Here is a 16,457-nt window from a genome sequence, read left to right on the forward strand (position 1 = left end):
TCTGACAAAACTGAGGACCAGGCTCTGGCCAGGTGGCTCGCTGTTTGGAATGGTCGTCCCGGCACCCCCAGGTTGCGGGCCCTGACGGCACCCCAGGCTGCGGGCCCTGACGGCACCCCAGGCTGCGGGCCCTGTCTCCGGTCAGGGCGCATACAAGAAGCAACCAAAGAATGCATCAGTAAGTGGAATAACAAATCGATGTCCCTCCCCGCCTCCTCTCTCTCCAAAATCAATCGATCGATCAACAAATCGGGGATCTCCTTCTATCAATGTGCATCTACTAAGCAAATTCATTTTTGTATCCTGATTGCCTAGGAATGTGTGGTTCTCTGAGTTCTTTGAATGGGTGGTGACATCTCTCTGGTTTCCTCATTAGTTAAATACACTCTTTGGCACATGTACATTGTATCATGTTTTTTCCCTTAAAAAAAAAAAAATGTACCTTTTGCCCAGACTGGTGTAGCTCAGTGATTGAGCATTGATTGATCTATGAACCAGGAGATCACAGTTTGATTCCTGGTCAGAGCACAGGCCCAGGTTGCAGGCTCGATTCCCAGTAGGGGGCACGCAGGAGGCAGCCGATCAATGATTCCCTCTTATCATTGATGTTTCTATCTCTCTCTCCCTCTCCCTTCCTCTCTGAAATCAATTAAAAAATATATTTTTAAAATGTATCCTTTTAACATAATGTGGAGCCCCTCAGAGTGACGTTGGGGATTCACTCGGTCATTCAACCAGCACACATATATAGTATGTCCCCTATTATATACCAGGGATACCATGCTGAGCAAAACAGGCCAGAACTCTTGCCCTGATGGAGCTGACATTCCAGTGAGGGCACAGATAATAAGTATGATGAATAAGTAAAATACATAGTATGTTAACGGAGTTCCTGGTGAGGGTTACTTCCTGGTTTGCAGATGGCCACCTTCTCACCTTGTTCAGTGCTAAGAAGAAAAAAGAGGGTACGAAACGCTGAGAGAGAGAGATAGAGAGAGAGAGAGAGAGAGGAGAGACAGAGAGAGAGAGAGAGAGGGAGGGAGGGAGAGAGAGAGAGAGAGAGGTATGGCAGGTGGCCCAGGGAAGCCCCAGGGAGAACCAGCAGGGGGGACCTCCCCACCACCACCACCACCAGACGGGGCCTGGCTTTAGGTGACTTTCAAGGTAACTACAATAGGGAAGGTGTACAGAGCACTTTCTCTGTGCCAAGCCCAGTCTAGGCTATGTTTTTTTCATCATCCCGACAAACAGGTTTTCCCATGAAAAGGGGTTTCAGAGAGGTTAAGTCACCCATTCAAGGACACACAGCTTGTGAGTGATGGAGGTGGGATTTGAACCAGGTGAGCTTGACCTCACAGTGGAGTGCCCCTCCCCTGCCCGCATCAGGCCTGGCCTCCTAGCCTCCTCATCTTTGCTCCTGCATCTCCCACACCTGGTAAGGTGTCTCCCCCCCCCCCCCCCCCCCCAGCCTACCTGGCTTACCAACATCTCAAAGTTCAAAGAATGACTCACCTCCACCAGGAAGCCTCTCCCTGGGGACAGGAATCATGTCTTGTTCATCTCTGAGAAAAAGAAAAAAGCCATGATGTCAGAAGCTTGCTATGCCCTTGCTTCAAACAATGCCTTCCTGGCACATCCAGAGTCAAATCCAAAATCCAGGCCCCTTCCCACAGCTGCCCAGGCCCACCTTCCCCACCTCATGCTCCCACGCTCCCCTCCAGCCACCTGGGACTCCTGGGGCTCCTGTCACCCCTCAGGGCCCTTGCAGGTGCAATGCCTGAAGACTGTCCTTTACAGCCTCCCAAGCCTTCTTCGTGTCACTCAGGTCTCAGCTCAAAGGCCACCTCCTTAGAGAAGCCCACCCCATCACCGCAGTAGCTGTGGACCGGCCCTCGGGCTGAATCCCTCCCCAGCAGACCTTCAGTTCATGTCTGAAGTTAGCCAAGGGCCCCCATTTAGTGGGCGGCTCCTATGCATGGGCCAGTGTCTTCTAAGTATGGACCAGAATGGACTCATTACGTGTCAGGAAAAGCCTAGAGGATGCTGTGATCTCCGCGTGCAGAGGGGAAACTGGGGCGTGGGGGTGAGGGTGGGGAAAAGACATGCTCACGCTCACACTGCTGGTCAGGAGAGAGGTTGGAAGTTGCAATGCAAACCCAGGCAGTCAGAGGGATCCCTGGTCACCCCATCCCTCCTGTGTACTGTTTTGGGGGGCTCTGTCTACCCTCATGCTACCTACCCCAGCCCCTCACACCTCTCCTATCTTAGCCTGCTCAGGCGGCCGTAACAAAATGCCAGAGATTGGGCAGCTTAAACAACAGACATTTATTTCTCAAAGTTCCGGAGCCTGGAAGTCTACAATCCAGCCGCCAGCGGGGTCATTTCCTGGTGAGGGTTACTTCCTGGTCTGTAGACGGCCACCTTCTCACTGCGTCCTTACATGGTGGAGAGAGAGTCTCATCGCTCTTCCTCTCCTTATAAGGACACCAACTCCATCCCAGGTACCCACCCTCATGACCTCATCCAACCCTAATCACCTCCCAGATGCCCCACCTCCTACTAGCCCAGTGGGGATAGGGCTTCAGTACATGAATTTGGAGGAGACATACACACAGTAGGTCCATGTCACCTCCTCCAATGAAAAGGGCCTTAGCTCTGCACTCACGTCTCTCAAATGTCCCTGCCCGGACCTGACCCATAATCCTCCCCAATTCCACCTGCCCCGCTGGGAGGGATCCCAGGATCCACCCTTCTGGGCAGATCAACTCCCAAACCTTCTGGAGACTTGATTTCCCCTTTGTCCACTGGGAACACGCTCCCCCCCCACGTTTGCTTTTGGAGGCTGGGGTTTAAAAACAGGGTCCCAAGAAGCAGGGCTGTTACTAGTGTGAGGCGAAAACTCAGTCATAATTTTTTAAAAATCATACTTTAGTGCAACTAAGAAAAAACACATGCAAAATAAAATTTTCATGCTGGAGACATGCTCAAAATATTAAATTGAGACAGGATCGATCATACTGACTTTTCCTTTTGGTCTCAGCTCTAATATGGCTTGGTGTGGTGCTGGTAGTGATCGTCCTGGATTATAATTTTTAAAAAAGATTTTAAACTGATTTTTAGAGAGAGAGGAAGGGAGAGAGAGAGAAACATTAAAGTGAGAGTGGAACATGGTCCGCTGCCTCCTGCATGCCTCCCACCTGGGATCGAGCCCACAAACTGGGCATATGCCCTCACCGGGAAGAGAACCAGCAACTTTTAGGTGCATAAGGTGATACCCAACCAACAGAGCCACACCATCAGGACTTGGTATTTTAAAATTTTAATATTCTGGCCTTGGCCAGTGTGGCTGAGTGGCCCGAGCACCAAAGGGTCTCGGGGTTGATTCCCGGTCAAGGGCATGTACCTAGGTCGCAGGTTCAGTCCCCAGCCCCCGTTGGAGCACATTTGAGAGGCAATCAGTGGATGCGCCTCTCACATCTCTCTCTCTCTCTCTCTCTCTCTCTTCCCATTCTTCCCTTTCTCTTCTCCCTCTGCTCTCAATAATATATATAATCGTATTCTGGAGAAGTTGCATAACCTTGTGACTATCCAAAATCCCCACTGAACATTCTAAAAGGGTGAATGATATGGTATGCGAATTAAATCTTAATTTTAAACAGTGAGAAAAAAAGACTACCTTGATACTGAATTTTTTGCAGCCTCCTTAAGTTTTTCACCTAAAATTTGAATGCTCCTCAGCCAAGGGGGGCGAAGCAGGGCCTCAAAGACTATGTGTCCAGGTCCTTCCTTTGCATCAGTCACAACAGTCTTTCTCCAGAAGCTAAGCCTTTGTCTGGGCTGTGCCCTCTGACAGGAAAACAAATACTCATCCTTCAGGCTCACTTTGCTTTGTCTCCCCCCAGTCTGACCTCCCTGACCCACATCCCCCCAGCCAGCCCTCTCCCTCTAGACTCCAAACATCCTATCCAAAACCCTCCCCATCTTGGGGATATCTTCAGAGAACTTCAGCTCTCAGCCCCCTCTCCCCCGCCCCGCCGGAACCAATAACTGTCTTCCTGAGTCTCTGTTTCTTCCTTGGCAAACCTGGAACAGTCACCCCAGTGCTCCCAGGGCCATTGAAGTAGAAACTGCTTATGCAATGCTTAGCATGTTAAGTACGCCATAAATGTTTGTTCTAAAAATAAGCAAATAAATAAAAAACAAATGTTTGTTCACATTAGTGTCTTCAATACAATGCAACATTAATAAAAAGAGTAATTACACTTACAGATTCTCATTGGCAAGGTGGGTATGGTATACCTGTTTTTTCTCACTGGAGAAGTCCCTGCTTCACACATTCTCCAAAGAGGGGGTTGTGGGTCTCCTCCACCGGGTACATGTGTCACCTCTCCTTGAGGCAGACAGGGACATCTTAGGGCTGAACCTAGGGTAAGGTGAGTGAGGCACTGGCCTCAGGAGCAAAATTTAAAGTGGCACCAAAAAACTCAATCATTAAGGTATTTTCATGAATTAGTTAAATCAAAATCAACACAAAAATCCATGATAAACAAAACAATGTTTTAAATTGTAAATAAACAGGATCTGGTCCTGCACCTGCACAGCTCACCTCCCTGGCCTCCCCCTAAGTCCTGGCCCTCCTCCAGGTACATTTTAAAAATCTTGATATTTTGTTCATCATGGATTTTTTGCATAAATGTTGATTTTTAAAGTATATTGCATTCTGATATTATTAAGTACATGTTGCATGTGTAAAATGTTGTGTATATAAAATATTGCAGCTGTCACCCAGCCCTCTTCACTCCGCCCCCGCCGGTCTATCCCTTCGCTCCAGACGCAGAGACCCAAATCGGCCACCAGGTGGCGCCACCACGCCTCTCAGCGCCCGGGACCTTTAGCGACTCCAAGGTGGGCGGTGCGGAGGCGGCGTGATGCATCGATCCGGCCCCGGGCTGGGCGGGGGAGCCTGGGGAACCGAGCGTTGGGGCTGAGTCCAGACCCCAGGCTGGCGGGGGAGGGGACACAGCTGTGAGTCACCCGGGAGCCCCCGATGGGCCGTGGGAGACAGTCCCCCGCAGGCCTGCCCGCCTGGCTCGTGAACTGCCTTCCTGGGGAGACTGTGAAGCTGGCAGCCGTCCCCGCGTGCAGCCGTTCCTGGCGCACTCGTGTGGCTACGAGAACAAGTAGCCAGTGGCTTGAGGGAGAGGCGGCCTCAGTTTCCCCTTTTGCATCGTGCAGATACGTGTAGCCCCTGCTTCCTGGGTCCTTGAGATTTAATGAACTACGATACAGGGAGCCCGGTACACTACGCACTAAATACATAGCAGTGCTCACCCTGGACGGAGGAAATGATAGTCGGTGGCGACTATCATTGCAAGGGAACCCTAGGTGACAGCGTGAGGCGCAAGCCCGGACCATTTCCCCCAGGCTTTCTCTCCGACCTTGATGTCTGCGAAGGCCAGGTGTCCAAGTGCTGTCAAATGATGGAACGCGAGACGCCGGCAGGGGGCGCGCAGCGCACCCAGACCCGACCACCTGCGCCTCCCACGCGCTTCCTACCCTGAAAATCTCTGCGGGTGGGGCGAGGGAGCCCGGGCTCGCCCCTAAGGCGCCTCGGACTTTGCAGTCCCTGCTTCTGGGGACCTCGAGGCGACCTCCTGCGACCACCAAGTGACATTTATTTAAGGCTTATTGTGTACCCCTTATTTTACGTCATGCTTCCTGCAACCGGATGAAGCCGGTGTGCATTCTCATAGGACAGGTGGGAAACAGACCTCCTTTCGCAGCCCCCAACATTGGGGACTCCGAGGCGACCTCCCGCGACCACCACAGTTTATTAAGCGCTTAATGTGTACCTCCCCCCCCCCCTTTTTTAAAACGCCTCCTCCAACCCAAGGAGGCTGGCGTTGCCTGCCCATTAGACAGGTAGGTGCACAGAGGCCCAGAGAAGTTAAATCGCTCAGTGTCTAAGGGTCTCAGACTGGGGGAAAGCACCACCACCACCTCCGGGAGGGATCCGGCTGCAAGCCGGACCCCTCCTCTTGCAAGCCCCCAACCTGGGAAAACCGCGGGCCCGGGACTCTCCGGGGACTGGGAGGGGATTCCAGGCCCCCCCGAAAGTCCGGGCCGCCTCGCGCGCTGGAAATCCCGCGCGCGCCCCGAAACGCGGCGCGGCTGCCGGGAAATCTGGAGAAAAAACTTCTGCTTTTTTTTTTTTTTTTTTCGCTTTTCTGGCACTCACGCTCCCCAGGCGCCCTCCTCCTGGCCCCACGTGGGGCAACCCCCCCACGGGCGCCCCGCCCATTCTCCACCGCCAGCCAATCGCCTTTCGTGGATTCCCCAGTGGGTGGGGCGGACGGCGGCAAAGGCTTTAAAAGGCGCCGCCGGGCGCGGCGGGAGCAGATCGCTGACGCGGAGGACCCGAGCCCTGGTTTCGCCAAACCCTGGATTATTCCTGCTGAGACTTCGCAGTTTTCCCCCAGTCTTTTGTGGGGCAGATTTCGCTGTCTTCCGAACACTCGGGCTCCGTAGGAAGGTTTTGGGCTCTCCGGCCTCGGAGTTTGCATTTCCTCCCTCGGAACTGGCGTGGGCTATTTTTCACTGTGGATTATAACTGCAACATGACTCTGGAAGAGCTGGTGGCGTGCGACAACGCGGCGCAGAAGTAAGTAGACTGAAGTGGGCTGGGCAGGGCGGGGACCGAGCGCCCGGTGAGCGGCCGGGCGCTGACCCCCCTCTCCTCCGCCCCAGGATGCAGACGGTGAGCGCCGCGGTGGAGGAGCTGCTGGTCGCCGCGCAGCGCCAGGATCGCCTTACCGTGGGGGTGTACGAGTCGGCCAAGCTGATGAATGTGTGAGTCAGACCCCGGTCCCCAGCTGGGTGCGGGTGGAGATCCCTCCTGCGCTCTGCACGCTCTCTGCTGCACCCCTCTCTTGCTCGGGGCTGGGACTTCCCCAAGTGTCCCCACTATGGATGGAGAACCTCTCTGTTTGTGTGTGTGTGTGTGTGTGGGGGAGCTGCAGTATCCTGACGCTGCATCATTTGCAAGCGTCCCCCCCATTATGCTCCTACTTTACCTTCTCCTGCGTCCCCCGCCCCCCTCCAGCTGCATGCACACGCTGCCCCCCTGCAGACCTGCGGTTTCTCTTTGTTTATGCAAACTCCCCTGTGCACCGCAGCCCTCCCCAGGCCCCCCGCTGACCCGACCCCTTCCTTTGGCCCCTCAGGGACCCTGACTGCGTGGTCCTGTGCCTGCTGGCCATTGACGAGGAGGAGGAGGATGACATTGCCCTGCAGATCCACTTCACACTCATTCAGTCCTTTTGCTGTGACAACGACATCAACATTGTCCGGGTGTCCGGTATGCAACGTCTGGCGCAGCTGCTGGGCGAGCCAGCGGAGACCCAGGACACCACGGAGGCCCGGGACCTGCACTGCCTCCTGGTCACGGTGAGCTGGCCATCCTGCGTCTGCCCCGCCCCCCAGTACCTGGGCCCGTGTTTGTCAACAAAGTTGAGCTGGCTGGGCTTGCACCAGCTCAGTGCTCAGCCACGCTAGGCATGTCCCGTGGGCAGCCCCAGCGGCCTCATCACCCCCAGAGCTATTTTGAGCCAGCCTGTTTTCCCCACAGGGGCCCTGGGAGAGGGAGGCTCCCTGCACACTCCTCGGACTCCCACTGAACCCCCTTTTTTCCCCGCCTCCCACAGAACCCTCACACAGATGCCTGGAAGAGCCACAGCCTGGTGGAGGTAGCCAGTTATTGCGAAGAGAGCCGGGGGAACAACCAGTGGGTCCCCTACATTTCCCTCCAGGAGCGCTGAGGCTCCGCCCAGCATCAGAACCTGTCAAGTTGCTGCCAAAAAAAACAAAATAAATATTAGACCCCTCCTCCGCCCAGAACAACCCCCCAAAACAAACTAACCTGTGAGACCATCGGGGGGGCAGAATCATTGGAGACTGGAGACAAGGAGAGGGGCGTGCACAGCTACCCCCAGGGCCGGGAGCCTGGAACAGCCTGCGAGCGGAGAAGAGGGGAGCTCAGGGGAGCTCAGGCCGGCAGGAGAGGGGACGCTGCAGCTCAGGCCTCTGACGGAGCAGAAGCTGCAGCGGGGAGGACGTGGACTCCACAGTGGAAGGCGGGGTGAGACTGATGGCGCCCCCCGCCCTTCTAGAGGCTGGAGCTGACATCTGCACACGCAAACGGGCCTTGGTGGACAAGGGTCTGCAGCCCTGGCCAGAACTAGACTTTGGGACTTGGGAACCGGGGCAGATGTTACTCTGTACCCATGAACTCCCAGTTTGCAAACTGAACAGACAATCTATTTTGTTACTTGCACTGTGACTTGAACCACTGAGAGAGACGGGAAGCTTACAGATACATCTATTTTACTTCTGTGAGGATGGCCTTGTAATAAATGCCTAAAGCTTCTGGGTGCTTGTGTTTGTGCTGCCTCGGAGAGTTCCCAGGACTCCCACTCCCCTTGTGCTGCCGCCCCGCCCCCAGCCCCCTCTGCAAGCTCACCAGGAAATGTTACTTAAGTCCCTGCTAGCAGCTCCACGCTCCTTCTCAAAACAGTGCCTCTTCTCTCTGCACCAGGCGCCACCCAAGTCCTACAAATCTTTGCCTCTTTTTTTTTTTTTAATTCTCCCTCCTCCTGCCCTGTAGCAATTAAAAGACCGGTTTATTACGAAACCTGGCCGCCGTGCCACTGCTGGTACAGGCTGTGCTGGAGCCAACCCCAAGCTCTGGGCGCATTCAGATGCAATGGGGAGGGGCTGTAGCAAGCCCCCCGCCCCTGCACAGCCACCAGCGGAGCCCAAGGTCCAGAGAGGTCATGGGGGCCCCTGTGACCTACAGCAAGACTGCCTCAGGGAGTCTGGACCCTGCAGCAAGAGTTCCTCTGGTGGCCCCCCAGGGTGCCCCCTCCCCGGGTTCTCTCCCTACTGGGATGGGCCTCTTCACTGCACTAAAGAAAAAAACAAAAACACAAAAAACCTTTCCCCCAAACTAAAATCAACAAGCAGAAAAATACTCCAGGAAGTCTTGTTCCTGGCCCAGCCAGGCTTGGCATGTTGCTGCATTTTGCCTCTAAACCGAAACTGTAGGGGCGGCCACCTCTGCTTTCTCTCTAAGTTGCGAGCAATGACTACCCCTCCTCCGGCCCTGGGCTGGGAGCTGGGCGTGGCCTCCGTCAGGGGGGTGGGCTCAGCCAGGGCAGCCTAGCCACCCTCTGCCCCAGGCCTGGCCTGGGAACGGGGTATGGAGTGGGGGAGTCCGACCGCAGGCCAAGACCTTTCCACTGAGCCACGTGGGCAGTGAGGAAAACCCCCAGTGGTCCCTCAGGAGTCATGGGGCTGGGGGAGCCCCGAGGGGGAAGATGGGTGTGAGCAAAAGAAAGAGGGGAAGTCCCAGGGGGAGGGGGAGGGAAGGGGGGGTGGGAACCCTTTGAGGGTTGGGAGAAGGGGAGAGCCCAAACGGGGAGGGAGCCCTGAGAGAGTAGGGAACCTGGGGTAGGAGGGCAGAGGAACACCTGTGGGGGGGGGAGGGGAGGGTCTAAGAGGAGGGACCCAAACCCTGAATAGGGGGTAGGGGGAGCACAGGGGTATGAGGGCGAGGCAGAGGGAACACAGAGGGGCTGAAAGGGGGCTGACATAAATCCCTGTAGGGGGTGAGGGAGACAAGTGGGGAGACCAGATCAAGCGCCCAGTGGAAGGAAGGGGTACTCCAGGGTGTGTGTTGGGTCGGTGGGGAGGAGATCCCTGAGAAGGAGCTGGAGAGGGGGGAGTGGAGGGGGAGGATACCCCCCCAGGTGGGGCCCCACGGGAGGGGCTAGCATGGACAAAGGTCAGCCCGGCTGTGGCCTGGAGCTCAGGCTCTCCGAGTTAGGTCAGCTCCTGCCAGGGAGGCACATCCCTGCAGGTTCTGCCCACAGGCCTGGGCCACTCTGTCCCCACCGTGACCCTGGCCATCCGGAAGGGCCGAGTGACCTCTGACCCTCTCATCGCTAGGTCCCCTGTGCGGTAGGAGCAAGAAAGACTGCAGGCTTCTGGGTCCCAAGGACCTAAGAGGGCATGTGCGGGACAGCGCTGTGGCCCACAGGTTCCTTATCTCCCCGTGCCCCCGCGTCCCCTCTGCAAAATGGGATAGTAATGCTACCTGCTGGTATTGTTGCGGAGGGTCAATGACATGTATATTTCTTAGATCGGTACTTCCTACACAGAAAGAATAAAAAACCACTTGCCATTGTTACCACTTTCACAGCCACCCCGTGAAGCAGCCCAGTGGAGACCAGGGTGAGGCCAGGGAGACATGCCCTTGTGCAGAATTGAGGAGAGCAACGTCCAAAAATTCAGTCAGCAAGATAAAGAATATTTTAAAGCACTATTTTATAAACTGAAATGCAAACCGAGAGAGAGAGAGAGAGAGAGAGAGAGAGAGAGAGAGAGAGAGAGAGAGAGAGAGAGAGGAGGGAATGCCCTGGTAAACAGAATTGTAAATCTCGATAAGATCAGCATTGCTGAGTTTTCCTTTTGCTCCAGGCTACAACACCTCTCAGCTGGCCCTGTCCCTATCTTATTGAAACTTTATATTCGGCTTGCAGGTGGAGAAGTGAAGGCTCAGGGCGAGGTGCCGCTTCCCGGGACCCCAAACTCCATGCACCCTCATCAGCATGAACCCCAAACTCCGTGCACCTTCATCAGCGTGAACGCTGAGGGCCGTGACTTTTTTTTTTAATTTCAGCCTTAAAAAGAAATCCTCACAGGAGGACATATTTTGTTGTTTTTAATTAATTTTTAGAGAGGGAGGGAGGGGAGAGAAAGAGAGCAACATCAATGTGAGAGAGCAACACGGATTGGTCGCCTCTCATAGTCGCCCACAACCTTTTGGTGTGAGGGAGGAGGCTCCAGGGTGGGGGGGGTAGGTGCGGAGGCGATCCCTGAGACCCCTGCGCTATCACTGAGTTAATAGCAGGAAGAAGTTCTGCCTTCCCTGTCCACAAAGCCTCTTAACTTTGACCACAGTCCCATGAGGATAGGGCTGTTGTCCCCTTTTCCAGAAGAGGAGACTGAGGCCCAGAGTGGAGGCTAGGGGTCTTGCACTGTGGGTAGCTGGCTAGTCAGCCCCTGGGGTGATGGTGGGAGCAGGGCTCACCATCCCCATTTCCTCCCCCCAACACCAGAGTTCCTGATGGGCCAGGGAGACATTGCCACAGGTCACCAGGCTCAGTCATCGCTGTGGGTGACTTCTCTGGGTCCCAGGAGACACTTGGCAACCTCACCAGGAGGGTGTATGCAGACACGCTTCCCCAGGTGGGGTGCCTAGAGTGCATGCTCACCTTGGGGTACCCATGCTGCCTCTGTCCACACCTACACTCATGGACCCAAGACACGCATGCATGCAGGCAGGCACACACCCCGGAGCCATGCACACAGCTTCCCAAACGCCGTACACACTGTACCTACTCAAGTCCACCACACCCCCCCACCCTCCGGGGCCAGCAGCTTAGCTTCTCTGAGCTGCCTTTCCATGTCTGTCCAACAGACCCACCCCCTCTCTCCTGCATATGTCTACATGTGTACACATACAGCATAGACACAGAATCACACGCATGGTGACTGATGTGTAAATACATTAGGCCTCAGGGATTGTAGGATTCCAACTGTTTCATTGAACCCTCTCTGCCTGGAGAAGGGGGAATGGCCTTGTGAACATGTCATGAAGCTTATAACACACCCCTGGACTTGGGGACCAGGCTCTTATGGGGGCCAAGATGAGACAGACAAATAGGGCAGTGATGTTGGGAGGAGCAATAAAAACAATCACTGATGAGTCTTGGCCAGGTAGCTCAGTTGGTTAGAGCATTATCTCTATATGCCAAGATTATGAGAGTCAGGGCACATTCAAAAATCAACCATGGCCCTAGCTGGTTTGGTTCAGTGGATAGAGCGTCGGCCTGCGAACTGAAGGGTCCCAGGTTCGATTCTGGTCAAGGGCGCATGCCTGGGTTGTGGGCTCGGTCCCCAGTGGGGGACTTGTGGAAGGCAACCGATCCATGATTCTCTCTCACCATGGATGTTTCTGTCTCTCTCTCCCTCTTCCTTCCTCTCTGAAATCAGTAAAAATATATTTAACAAAAGAATCAGCCATGAATGCATAAATAGGTGGAACAACAAATTGCCCTCTCTCTTCTTCCCTCCGTGCCTCCTTCCCTCCATCCCTTCATTTCTCTCTAAAAAAAAATCAAGAAATAAAGATTTAAAAAATAATAAATAAAAATCACCGATGGGGCATTGGGCCAGCCCTTGCACCCTGTTATCTCTTCATCCTCACAACAACCATACAAAATAGTGTTATTATCGACATGGGCTCAGAGAGGAGCAGCGACTTGCACAAGGTCACACAGCCGGATGGTGACAGTCAGGGACCAAGCCCCTAACTCTGTGATGCAGAGTTAGGACTTTATATCTATTTATATTTATTTATAATTGAGATATATACCATAAAATAGTTCACATACCATAAATTCACCCCTTCAAAGGGTAATTCAGTGATTGTTAGAACTCTACACAAAGTTGTACACTCATCACCACGGTCTAGTTCCAGAACATTCCATCACCCCAAAAGGAAAACTCATGAGCAGTCACTCCCCCTCCCCCTCCCCCAGCCCCTGGCAGCCAGGAATTCCACTTTCTGTCTTTGTGGATTTGCTTGTTTCGGACATTTCTTATCAATGGAATCACATGCTCTAAGGCTTCCTTCACTTACATAATGTTTGGGGGTTCATCCACGTGGTAGTACCTGTCACCCTCACAGTCTGGACTTGTATCACGTCCCTGTATCTGTGGTCCCCAGACAGGATACACAGGAAGGCACTCTGAGTCATGAACACAGTTCATAGTGAGCAAGCACACACACACACACACACACACACACCCTGCACCCAGACACTGCTTGCACACCTGGCCCTCGAACCTCTGGCTTGTGCATGTGCTGATCTCTCTGCTTAGAACCCTTCCCCCATCCCTTCCCACCACCTTTCCTCAGGGGAACTCCTCCTCTCCTTTTTGCTCTCATCTCAGATGTCCCCTCCTCAGGGAAGCCCTCCAGATAGGACACTTGGAGCCTGTCTCCTGCCTGCCCACCTCCTCTTCCTGGCACCTCCCCCATTTGCAATGACATATTTAGTCCTGTCATCGTTGGCTTCTTGTCTGTGTCTAGGTTAGACTGCAGACTCCAAGAGGGCTGAGAGAGAGCCTGTTCTGTCCACCCCTAGCCCCACGTGGCAGAGCGCAGGGCCCCGGATCCAGTTGGCATGTCATAAATGTTTGTGGCATAAAGACTCAAGCCCGAGGCCTGTATCCTGTACAACTAAATTGACCCATCAGTGACCTCCTTCTGCAGGACAGACTGTTTTGTCCGTAAAGGACACACACTGGCCTGCCAAGGGCTAGGTCCTGGCCAAATACAGTGACACAACCCAGCACAGAGGAGCTGGAACCTGTTCCTGTGGAGGCGGCCAGCCACCTGCCCTTGGGCAAGTTGCCTCACCTGTTTGGACTCAGTCTTCTTACCTGTCCAATGGGGAGACTAGTGGGAGGGACCATCTCTCAAGGCTGTTGTGAGCATTGAAACCAGTGAAATATGTCAGGTATTCAGAGCAGTGGGGAGCCTTCCAGCGCGTTAGCTATTATTATGTGAGTTGGTATTCGACTGTTTATGATCCCTTCTACCTGGACCTCGTGTCTGCCTGTCTACTGTGCGCCTGTGAGTAGACCTAGCGTGAGGATCTGTGCTGCTACATGGGGTCGTGGTAGTCCGCATGCACCTGTGGCTGGGACTCGAATTCCTGGAGTCCTCAGCGTGAGCCTGGCTTCCCAGAACTCCTGACCAACTAGGGTCACATGATTCTACCCTGACCCCTCCCACTTAACCTCAACTCACAGATGCTGATTCTGCAACATGGCTCTGCGTCTCCGTGAGGCGTAAGGTGGCCCTGGGGCCTAATCTCTTTGGGGGGGCAGCAGATGTATCTTGTGGCCCGAGGACTATTTATTCTAAGCAGTGGGCATGATGGCCACCTGTACGCATGCAGGCACTCATGTGCTTGCACATGTGCAATGCAGACAGTCAGGTACTCAGACTTGCAAACAGGCACACACACACACACACACTATTGTTCTCACCCTCCCATTTGCCCATTGAATGAGTTTCCTGGAGCAGCTGTAACAAAGAAGCACAGACTGGGGGGCTTCCCTGACAGAAATTTATGGGCTCCCAGTTCTGGAGCCCAGATCTGAGATGAAGTTGGACACAGGACTGGTTTCTTCTCGGGCTGTGAGGGAGGATCCTTCCAGGCCCCTCTTGCTTCTGGTGGCTTCTGATGTTCCTTGGCTTGTGGGTGTTCTCATGTGTCTGCACCTGGTCTGCCCTCTCAGTGAGTCTGTGTGTCTAAATGTCCTCTTCTCAGAAGAACACTGGTCTGTCGTGTTGGATCAGGGCCCACTGTCCCTCATGGCCTCATCTTAACTTGATCATCTGCAAAGACACCACCTCCAAATAAGGTCCCATGCACATGTCCTGGGGGTGAGAACTCCAATATCTTTTGAGGGGACACAACTCAACCCATAACACCCCCCAAAAATACCCAAACATGTACTGTCAGGCACACACGGAGACGCTGGATCGCCTGAGGCACACATGCCAGCGGACACCTCTCTTGATCTTGTTCCCAACACTGGCATGGGCCCTACTGCACAGCAAGGGCCCGATAGCTGGTGAGTAAAAACACACAGCCAGGGCCACCGTCTCAGAGACACAGGCCACCAACTCTCACCCAGCCCTTCTGCTGAGGCATCGCTTCCTGGTCCTTCCCGCCTCCCCAGAGGGAGTCCGGGCAGAGAATGGCCTCAGGAAAGCTGTGGGGTGTTGGGAACCGCCACAGGCAGGCTCTGGGGTGGCACCTCCCACCTCAGGTTTATGGGCAACCCAGGGGCTCAGCGTCACAGTTTTGGTTCGGCTCGTTCCGTAGGTAAGATGGAGCTGCAGGGATCTGCAGGGACCTGCAGGGAGCTGCAGGGAGCTGCAGACCTCTGGCCCTGTCCCACTCTGGCTCTCACCTTCTCCCTTCCCTCTGCAAAACACCACCAGTGAATGCCCAGCTCTCCGCCTTGTCTCCAGGGTCCCTTCTGTGGTCCCCTCTGCCCGGGGTGCCCTCTCTGGGCCTCAGACATGTGCCTCAGTCCTGCTTCCTCTTTTCTTTCCTGACCCCAAGTTCCAGGCAGAGGGTGTGGCCTCTCTGCTAGACTCTCAGGGTTCCAGTGGTGCCCTATGGAAGCTGGGCAGCGTGAGCGGGGAGGCAATGGTGAGCATGGCTTTATCTGCTGGGACTGGGAAGTCTGGCAGTGTTGCTCCCTGGAGTTGTGCAATGATGGCTCCTCAGAGACCTGCACACAGGTACCCCCAGCCCCCCGTGTGGTGAGGTAGGCACCCACCCAGTGACCAACAGCCTTGCAGATATCCAGGGGCCTATGGTGACCGGCATTTCCCTCCTGAGACCCAGATGACTCAGAGTGACACACAGCCCTGGTGACACCCCTCCCCCAAGGACGACTGGCCTGGAGCCGGCAGACCCACTGCAGACACTTGCAGAAGCTCCATCTGGAGGAGGGGCAGGGGGGTTTCCTCGCAGCCCCTCCCTGTCCTTTCCCTTCATTGTTATTCCTCCTCATTCCCACCCCACCCCCCCTTCCAGGGCGCCAGAGGTTCCCAGGCTCTGAGGCAGGGGTGGAGTGGGTCGAGGGGTATTGTGGGGCAGCCCAAGACCCTCGGGCACACTGGTCTGTGCGCAGTCCCGTGCGCGTTGAAGTGCGAGCCTGCGACCACAGGCGTGCTCGCGTGGGGCGGTGTTTGCGCCGCAGTGTACACAGCAGGCGCGCCATAAATGCCTTTGCGATAGCAGCAGGGCGGAGGGGCAGAGTTCAGGCCACACAGGGAGGGACAGCTGCAGAGCTTCGGATTCAATCTGGTCTCGGACAGCTTACTGGCTAGCGTGGCGGGGCAAGTGTGACTCAGTTTCTCCATTCATAAAAGGGAAAGTCTCATCGCCTTCCCACGTGGCGACGTGAAACCAGATAATGCCCGGAAGCGCTTCGCACAAAGCTGGCCTTGAGAACCCTCATTATGCCTTCCCTCCACTCCACCCTCTCGCCAGACACTCTGGGGGTGGAGAGGGGCGCTGACCCAGGCCCCAGACACCCCCCCCCCCTCCCCGGCAAGCAGGAGTCCCGGCTCCCTCGGTCTCTAAATTGGATAATTAGAGACAGAGGCGGCTGTGCGAGAGACAGAGAAATCCCCGAGTGGGCGAAGTGCAGGGGCCTGTCCTAGTTTCTCCAGATTTGAGGCCCCGACCCTCACCAGCGCCACTACGGGTGCGCCCTGGGCACGCAGCCGGTGCGCTCCG

General features: G+C 55.0%; 1 protein-coding gene across 1 annotated transcript; it reads left to right on the plus strand.

Annotated features, from left to right (window-relative positions):
* The first annotated feature begins 6,385 nt into the window (after positions 1-6,385).
* On the plus strand, positions 6,386-8,425 carry GADD45B (growth arrest and DNA damage inducible beta). Its single transcript, XM_036314721.1, has 4 exons — positions 6,386-6,661; positions 6,748-6,849; positions 7,224-7,446; positions 7,704-8,425. The coding sequence occupies exons 1-4, from the start codon at positions 6,618-6,620 to the stop codon at positions 7,815-7,817; spliced, it is 483 nt and encodes a 160-aa protein (XP_036170614.1). The 5' UTR covers positions 6,386-6,617; the 3' UTR covers positions 7,818-8,425.
* The last annotated feature ends 8,032 nt before the right edge of the window (positions 8,426-16,457 follow it).

The sequence above is a fragment of the Myotis myotis genome, unplaced genomic scaffold, assembly GCF_014108235.1.
Source record: "Myotis myotis isolate mMyoMyo1 unplaced genomic scaffold, mMyoMyo1.p scaffold_m19_p_6, whole genome shotgun sequence".
Classification (NCBI taxonomy): domain Eukaryota; kingdom Metazoa; phylum Chordata; class Mammalia; order Chiroptera; family Vespertilionidae; genus Myotis; species Myotis myotis.